Source organism: Pteropus alecto, unplaced genomic scaffold, assembly GCF_000325575.1.
Source record: "Pteropus alecto unplaced genomic scaffold, ASM32557v1 scaffold392, whole genome shotgun sequence".
Classification (NCBI taxonomy): Eukaryota; Metazoa; Chordata; class Mammalia; order Chiroptera; family Pteropodidae; genus Pteropus; species Pteropus alecto.
In genome coordinates this window covers 1,212,153-1,221,710 of record NW_006431933.1, presented here as the reverse complement: position 1 = coordinate 1,221,710, position 9,558 = coordinate 1,212,153, and the positions used below count along the sequence as shown (strand labels likewise).

Sequence of the window (9,558 nt, the reverse complement as noted above, 5' to 3'; positions counted from 1 at the left end):
TTAAAAAAAAATTCATGAGATCAAATATGCAGGGTGTATAAGATAACTAGTCATCCCAATTTGGGGGTGTCCTGAGATTTAGCGCTTTTAAAAAAAGAAGACTGAATTAAAAGAAGAAACTCACTTCAGATATAATAAGTACTGTAAAAGTAAGAGGATGGAAAAATATATGCCATGCGAACAGGAACCAAAAGAAAACTGGACAAAGTAGACTGTAAATATATAACCTGAGTAACCCCATAATTACTAAGGAAAGTTTAAAAACTTTCTGAAAAAGAAATATCCAGTTACAAATGGTTTCACTGGTGAATTTTGTCAAATATTTAAAGAATAAATAATAATAAATATACACAGTCTTTTCCAGAGAATAGAAAAGGAGGGAATACTTCCTAACTCATATTACCCTGATATCAACAGCAGACTAAGACAGGAGAAATAAAGAAAACTAGAGACCAATATCTTTGATAAACACAGATGCAAAAATTCTCAACAAAATATTAAAAGATTGAATCCAGCAATATTTAAAAAGAGTAATACACTACCACCAAGGGTGGTTTATCCTGCTAATGCAAAAAATCTATTATAGCAACATTTAAAGAAGAAAAACTACATGATCATATCAATAAATGCAGAAAAAGCATTTGATAAAATACATACCAAACAATAATAATAATATGAAACTCTCAGCACATTAGACTAGAGAACTTTCTCAACCTAAAGAAGGGCATCTACCAAAAAAAAAACCAAAACAATCAAACAAAAAGACAAACCCTACAGCTTATATCATGTTTAATGAAGAAAGACTGCATGCTTTTCTCCTAAGATTGGGAAACAAAGCAAGGATACCCACTCTTCTATTTCTTTTCAACATAGTTCTGACAGTCTTGGTCAGTGCAATAAGGCAAGAAAAAGAAATAAAAATATGCATATTGGAAAGGAAGAAATAAAACTGTCTTTATTCACAGAAGATGTGATTATATAACCAAAGAATCCCAGAGAAGCTACAGAAATACTCTTAGAACTATTAACTATTAAGTGAGTTTAGCAAAGTCATCAGATACAAGGTCAACTTACAAACACCAAACATACTTTCACAAATGAGCAATGAACAATTGGAAACAAAAACTTTAAAAATAATATCTACAATAGCTCCAAAAAGTGAAATGCTTGGATATAAATCTATCAAAATGTGTACAAGATCTGTATGCTGAAACCTACAAAATACTGATGAAAGAAATTGAAGAATGTATACCAACTACAATTGGAAAAAAAAAGAAATCAAATAATTGGAAAGACATGCTGTTTTCATGGATTATAAGACTCAATAAAGATACCAAGTCTCTCTAAATTATTCTACAGATTTAAAGCAATTCCAATTAAAATTGCAGCAGGTTTTTTCTAGATATAGTCAAGCCTATTCTAAAATTTATATAGAAAGTCAAAGGAACTATAACAGCTAAAACAATTTCAAAAAGAACATATAAAACAGAAATCATGCTAGCCAATTCTAAAGGCTGATTTATCATGATAGATACCAGATCAGTGGTTTCCTAGGGATGGGGGCAGGCATATAGAGGGACCAAAGGAAAGGATTACTAAAGGATACAGGGAAAGTCTTGAGATAGTAAATAAATTTATTATCTTGCTTATGGTGATGTTTTCATTAATGTATGTATATACATATACACATGTCTTTATACATATATGTTATAATGTATATGACATATACATTATGCCAAATGTATCAAATTGTATACTTTAAATATGCATAGGTCAATTATAACTCAATAAAGCTATTTTTAAAAAATATTCTTTCCAAAGTGATATATTACTTTTGCATCCATTGGGTGGAATTTGGAACCATGGATTTTGCCAAAGTATTTAATTCGTATCCTCTAGCAATATTTTAATTTGTAAAATAATATATAGAAAGAGTAATATGAAAGTATTAGGTTAGTGTTGTAGCATATTTTATAAGATTATGATGAAAATGAAAAGGAACCTAATCACAATGTCATTACCAGATTACTATTTATTAGTTTTTTGAAGCTTTAGGTATAATAAGTATGGAATATAGATTAAAGAACAGATACAATCCCTTTCTTCTCCCCACTTCCACCAGTAATTTGCAAAGAATCAAGAGGCTGGTTGACAGTTGAACAATTCTTGACCTTCTATAGTACCTTTGCAGAAGGCCTTATAGTGTGTTATCAAACCCACCTGTCACCCTTTGTTAAAAACCTCTACCTTTTAAAAATTGTAAATAAACATTGAACCCTGTTATAATATTATTGCCTCAATTTTTTTGTAAGTGGATTGAAATATCAGCTTCAGAATTTTCTAGTTGCCTTCAAAGTTTCTTCTAGTAGCAAAAAAGGCCTGTGACTTATCCTGCATAAGGATAAGGAGGAATTCCTTTGACCCCCAGGCCAGTTATCTGTTTAAAAAAAAAAAAGGAAAGAGAGAAACTGTGATAAAAGGTAATTCATGAGTATTTTTCAAAAGCATTTTTATGATTCATCTTATGTACTTAGCCACCTATTATTCTTGTTTTATTTCCTATCACAAAAAGGAATTGCTTGATTAAGTACTTATGGTCTAACCCGATTATTCACACAGATAATAATCCAAATGGCAAACATTTGCAACTAACATGGATTTAAAACTGAATTTATTTCTATCATCTTCCCAGCTGTTAAAAAAGGGGTTTGAGCCAGATGATTTCTACATTTCTTTTTAGCTCAAAAGGTCTATAATTTTCATTGGTGTTTGCTTTATTGCAAAAAAGTTAAAAACCTGAAAATATTCTTGTGACATCAGACAATCAACTAATCTTATAAACATGTTTCAATTACTGTTTTCCTAAGCCCATTCTAATGATTTATAGAATTTCAGCAAACGCTACTGAAGCAAAAAAAAAAAAAAAAAAAAAAATTAAAGTACTGTACAAAGGAGGCTAAACATATTGTCCTGGACTTCAGATAACTTCCAGTTTAGAAAAATCTAAATAAACTGTTTTTAAGTGTAGCATGATGAGCTTAAAATGTTAAATAGAATTAAGTTTTGGAAGTAGGAAAAAGCACGGGTCACTTAGTTACTTAACAAAGGATCTCCCACTTCACCCGTAAAAGAAAAGAAATAGCAAGATCACCTTGAAAATTCCACCAGCTTTAGGTTGTCGAATAAGCCCCTCAGGGTCCATTCCATCCCGGGCACAGGTCACATACATTTCAGAGTAATCTTTCCCTCCAAAGCAGCATGAGGTTGTTTTATCAACAGGCAACTTCACAGTTTGAAGTCTTTTCCCTAGAGCACCACATATTTTATTTAAAGTCTACTTCTAGCAAATTTCCAACCTGAGAAAGCTTTCAGGACCTCTTGCAGAGTAATAGGAAAGTTCAGAGAGAGTGGTGGAGGTCAGATTGTGATCATGTATTTAACCTACCTTCCCTGACAATTTATTTATTTTGAGCAAAAAGACTTACCTCCACAGGAAAAGAAGTACTGACTATAAATTTGGGGCCATATCTTTGGCCTTTATTTCCAAAATAATTTAATTGAGACCTTTGAATATATCGCTGTCTAACTTTATTAGTAATGAAATGTCTCCAGTCCCTAGTGTCTGGTGTTTTCAAGATATGGCAGGGATTTTCCATTGTGTTGTGGGCCTACCTGTCTCAGGATCTAAACGAATCACTCTTCCTCCATTGTAACAGGCCACCCAGAGTTTCCCATCAGCATCAATACACATTCCATCTGGGATTTGTTCTTCTTTTTCCAGCCTGTAAACACTTCTGCGGTTGCCTATGGTTAAAAACAAAACAAAACAAAACACACACTCACACACACACATGCACATGCACGCACAAGCACACCAAAACAACAGGCCACTCAATACTGAGCATCAAACAATGAGCGATCAAGCTGATTATAAATACTGATCACTTCTGCTTATCCAAGGTCTTGTCTGTGGGCACAAAGGACTTTTACCACATGATTTGGGGTGGAGTCATTCCCTTTAGTTTGGGTACAGACATGTCTATCTAAGCTTCCAGAGGAGGAGAGAAAAAAAGAAAGCAAATTCTTAGTAAAATACCAATAGATTTTTTTGAGACTGACCTAAACTGAAGCCTTGCATGCCCACCTTAGATACACTTCAGTCTGTGGTTAGACCTTTGATGTTTTACTTACAAAAATGCTTACTTTGATTAACTCTATGATCTAGAAGGCAACTTTACAGTTCCATGTGACCAACTCATGCACAAAAACTAGTAATATATAAGAGTTCTGTTTCTGCCTGACTAAATGCTCCAAAATCACCTTATTAAAACTAAACATTAGAAGAGCTCCATTCTGAAAGGAGGGGTATTCTGAAGCCAACTGGCTGGCCTTAAAGCGGGGGAGAATCATAGTATACAAAAAAGAAACATCAAAATCCAGAGGAACTTTACACTATCAAATCCAGGTCAACAGTAACTGAGTTGAGGTATGGTAGAAAAAATGTTAAAACGATGATAAGTAAAATGGGTAAAAACACTCATAAAAAGAGCATTACATATATTTAAAGCAAAACATCTCTACTGGAATGTTTTGTCTCTGATTACATTTACACAAGAGTCTTGTGATTTTTTTAAGCCATTTTTATTATTGGTTTTATTTTTATGGATTGGCACCTTTCATGAAACAGTTTCAAATACTCCCTTCTAAATTCTCAATAATTACTTCCCTATTTTCAACTATGGCTCATTTAGAGGGCATTGATAAGAGTCGAACAGTCTGTAACTGCCTTTTATACTTTTCCATTTTGAAAGGTTGTAAATTTGTCTCTGAACACTTAACTACAGTTAACTAAAGTAAAAAAAAAAAGATATATCAACCCAAAATTCTAATCTTCTGTTCTTTTATCCCATTCTGTTGTATATTATTTGCCTTTAGGTACCTCCTGGTAAAACGTACAGTGAGCCTCTTTCTAGTGATGGTGGCAAGAAAGAGGATTAAAGATCTATACATATTATGCCAACTCTGGCCACATTTAGTTGTGCTGAGAGCCATGTGTTGACTGGCAGCTTTGTCAACTCTGTAATCATTACTACACTGGGATAATAACAACAGCTCTCTAATTTGACAAAATAAGGACCTTTTCACATGAGTTGAGGGAGAGGAAGCTTACTAGTGACATACATATGAAAAAACTATGAGCAGTATTAAGAAAAATAATGAAAAAGTACATACAGATCTTCCCTGTCTGCAGTTCATAGTCAAAGGCGTCCACGGAGTAGGACAGGCTGTCAATGTAATAGAAGATTTTGTGGTCCAGGGACCAATCTAAACCGTTGGAGATGTCCACCTGGTCAAAGTACTTTTCCACATGGTGGTCCGGAAAGAGGGAGTACAGGGACCCTTGGTGCCGCTCCAGAATTGCCGGGGCTGTTTCCTCAGCCATGGTGCCTACAAAACCCAAAGACCACTGAGTTTTCTCACCAGAGTTCCTTTCCATGATTAAACCAAGGAATTTATACAATCCTAATCTGGATTCTATATTTTTTAAATGACAACTACCTTGCTTATAATGCAAATTCCAACTACATAGAGAGGTTCTAGTTCCAGATAAGAAGTACATCTAAACCAACCTCATTTTCTCCCACTGAGAACAACTATATAACCTACACAAAATGCATGGTGTAGCTATTTGAGAACTCTGAAAAGTAAATGTCAGGCAGCTCAGGGAACAACACCAGAATTTGAAGTATCACCCAATTGGTGGTGAGTTCTCCATTTTACCCTTCAGTATGCCCCAGCCTGAACTCAATACAGCTTGAAACTTGGAAGTGAGCACTGTGGTGCAGATAGACAGAGATCCAAGAGAAACCCTCTAGATCTGGCTCAAGGAGCAGAAAAGAAAACTTCTGAGATTCAAAGAGAGTGGAAGAAATCTGGTTATTTTTCACTCTTTTTTCCCCATTCTCTCATGCACCAGTCTGTAGGCAATTCTGCAGCAAGGGTAGCAACAGCAGAGAGTGGCCAGCAACAGGAAACAACAGGAATCAAAACTCTGAGGGAAGTGGACATTCCTCTCCATTTAATGAAGCTACCAACTCCAAAAGGGCAGAGCCAAACACTTGCTTTTATGTTCTGCCTTTTTTTGTCCTCCTGCCACTTGGCCTTGGGGGCAGCATAGTCATAGAGATGTGTGGTTTCTGACTGGAGTAATGAAAGGAGAGCTCCAGGAAACTGGAAAGTATCTGTGGACAGTGAAGAGGAATGTTGCTCAGGAATGCAACCCCATAAAGCTATCTATGATCTCCTGGGCTCATCTTCTATTTGTACATGCATGGATAGGATTCTGATTAGCATACCAAAGACTGAGAATATAGCAGTGGGTAGAACTCATTCTAAGTCTCAGAATGACCACCAAGTGGCACACATGTGGGACGGATCCTAATGGCACCTAATGGAAAGCAAGTTGGAACTTGTGGTCTGAACCTACACATACAGATAACTTACCAAAACAAATATATAAACATTCTCTATAGGATTTAAACAAGACCCAGGGTCTCAAAACATAACAGTCAGAATGTCCAGGGTACTATCCAAAATTACTTGGCAACACAAAGAAGCATGAAATCTCAACTTGTATAGGAAAAGAAGCAACAGACGCAGAAAAGAAGATGGCACAGATGTTGGAATTATTTAACAAAGGCTAAAGCAGTTCTTATTAAAAAAAGCTGAAGTGAGCAATTGTAAACAGTCTTGAAACGAAACTCAAAAAAGAAAATATTGGCAAAGAAGTAGAAGACATAAAGAATAACCAAATGAAAATTTTAGAACTGAAAAATAAAATAACTAAAAAAAGAAAAGAAAAAAAAAAAAAAACAAACCCCTTGCTGGACGGACCCAATAACAGAAAAGAGATGACAGAGGAAAGAGTCAGTGTACCTGATGGTAGATCAATAGAAATTATCCAATCTGAACAACAGAAAAAAAATTTTTTTTAAATGGATGGAGCTTTAGGGACCTGTGAAACAACAACAAAAGGGCTAACATATGTGTCATGGGATTCCTGGAGAAGAGGAGAAAGAATATAGGGCCAAAAAATATTTGAAGAAGTAATGGCTCGAAACTCCCTAAGTTTGGTGAAAAGCACAAAATTATAGATCCAAGAAGCTGAGCAAACTCAAAACAGGATAAGCCCAAAGAAACCTATACCCAGGTACATTGTAATCAAAGTTCTGAAAACTAAAGTCAAATAGAAATCCTTGAAAGCAGTGAAAGAAAAATGATATACTACATATAGGAGAATAATGATTTCAATGATCATCAACTTTTCATGAGAAACCATGAAGGTCAGAAGGAAATGATACATTTTTAATTTGCTGTATGAAAAAAGCATCAACCTAGAATTCTATATTAATTGAAAATATTCTTCAAAAATGAGAGTGAAATAAAGATATTCTCATATGAAGTAAAACTAAGAGATTCATAGCCAGCAGACCTGCTCTAAAAGAATTGCTAAAGGAAGTTCTCCAGACAGAAGGGAAATGATACCAAAAGGAAGCTTGGAACATAAGGAATGAAAGAAGAACAATAGAAATAATAAATACATGAGCAAATATAATAGACTATTCTTCTCTTTAGTTCTTTAAAATATTTCTGATGGTTGAAAGCAAAAATTACATTTTCTGATGTGATTTTTAGCATATGTATGTAAAGAAAACTATAGCATAAAGAGGTGATTACTAATGGAAGTGGTAAAATATTGGATCTAGATAGACTGTGAAAAGTTAACTATATACTTTGCAATCCTTTCAGCAACCCTTAAAAAACTATATAAAGAGATATAGTGAAAAATCATAATAAATAAAAATTGAACTCTAAAAAGTGTTCAAATAACCCAAAAGAAGGCAGGAAAGGGGAAATAAATGAACAAAAAAATATAGAGGGAAAGAAGAGAAAACAAATAATAAAATGATAGATCTCAGTCAAAGCATATCAATAATTACATTAAATGTGTATATTCTAAACACATCAATTAAGATAGAGATTGTCAGAAGGAATTAAAAAATCCAGCTATAAGCCATCTACAAGAAACTCGCTTCAAATATAATGATATAGGTAGCTTAAAATTAAAAGGATGGAAAAAGGTATACCATGCAAATACTAATCAAAAGAAAACTTTTGATTAGCTATGTTAATATCAAAAAAAAAGGGCTATGCTAATACCAGACAAAATATACTTAGAGCAAAGAAAATTACTAGAGATTAATAGGGGTACTACATATTGAAAATGGTCAATTTACTAAGGAGACACAGTAATCCTAAATGTGTATGTGCTTAACAACAGAACTTCAAAATATGCAAAGCAAAAGTCAGAACTTAAAGGAGAAATAGACAAATTCATTGTAATAGCTGAAGGTGTCAGCATCCCTCAGTAATCGGTACAAGTAGATAATCAGCAAAGGAATAGAAGAACTGATCGGCATCAATCAACTGTATCTAAGTGACATTTATAGAACACTCCACTCAACAACAGCAGAATACATATTCTTCTCAAGTGCATGTAGGATATTCACACATAGACTTCAGTATGATCTCAGAGGATAGAGCAGAATTTGACTGTAAGGAAGAAAATGGAAAGCTCATTTACTTTACCAAGCTCCATCTGAAAGAAGAGTGAGTTAGAGGAAAATGGATGAAAACTGGAAAGCCTGAATAGCAAGCAAGACAGAGTAAATTCTCCCTCCTGGCGAGAAAGATGCTCATGTGGCAGTTTCCTGCTATAGGGCAATTGGGTTTATTTCATTAATATTCTTTCCCACTATCTGCCTTACAGAAAGAGATGCCTAAAACATGAAGGTGAACCCCCTGCTGCTTGGAAAGGCTCTTCCTTAGTGGAAATGAGCATCCTAGAGCCCTGGTTTACGTATCATTATACAGCAATGAGCACAGACAGGTCAGACCTTGGGTGTGGTAACACCTCCAGGGTACTACCTACCATCTTGAGACTCCATTTAGACAATCAGATGACGCCTCCCTTTTCTGGTCAGGGACACCTCTCAGCATCTGCTGAAAGCTATGAGCTTTCTCCAGAAAAAGGTTCTCAGGTGCTTCTGGCAGATACACACAACCAGTATGTATATTCACAATGACACTTACAATTTTAAGGGATCTACTGAGGGCACAGAACTGGAGACCCAAGCCTAAGAACTCAGGCCTCTGAGGACATCTTTATTTTGTCTCACAAAGTGCGACAGAACTATAAACTTCTAGCCCTAGGGTGAGAGAAAATCAATTTCAATAGGAGGTAAAGTATCCAATCACATTTCTTTATTCTGCAGAAATTACTGGCAGAAGGGCTTCCAATGGATTCTCATCTTTAATCTTTCAACTTGTCCTGGACTAGATGTGTGGTTGTCTCAAGTTTAGGAAGATGGGGAGTAACCCACAGCCAGCTGCTCAGATCTCACCTACCTTCCATGTTGAAAGTGAATGGAACCAAAACAGCATGGCTGATAATATAAAATAATATTGGATGTTTTCTCTAATTGAAGAATAAAAATT

The 9,558-nt window shown here is 34.9% G+C and overlaps 1 protein-coding gene across 2 annotated transcripts in view; it reads right to left on the bottom strand.

Annotated features, from left to right (window-relative positions):
* Window positions 1-2,014: 2,014 nt before the first annotated feature.
* Window positions 2,015-9,558, bottom strand: part of RGN (regucalcin) — an 11,915-nt gene continuing 4,371 nt past the window's right edge. The window contains exons 3-6 of one of the 2 annotated variants that reach the window (XM_006906898.1): window positions 5,233-5,448; window positions 3,673-3,804; window positions 3,152-3,306; window positions 2,015-2,437 (exon numbers count right to left, since the gene is read on the bottom strand). In XM_006906898.1, coding sequence (XP_006906960.1) covers window positions 2,387-2,437; window positions 3,152-3,306; window positions 3,673-3,804; window positions 5,233-5,448 — 554 coding nt within the window. In that variant the 3' untranslated portion in view covers window positions 2,015-2,386. The remainder of the gene's footprint in view (window positions 2,438-3,151; window positions 3,307-3,672; window positions 3,805-5,232; window positions 5,449-9,558) is intronic. The other variant, XM_006906899.1, reaches the window with a different exon arrangement.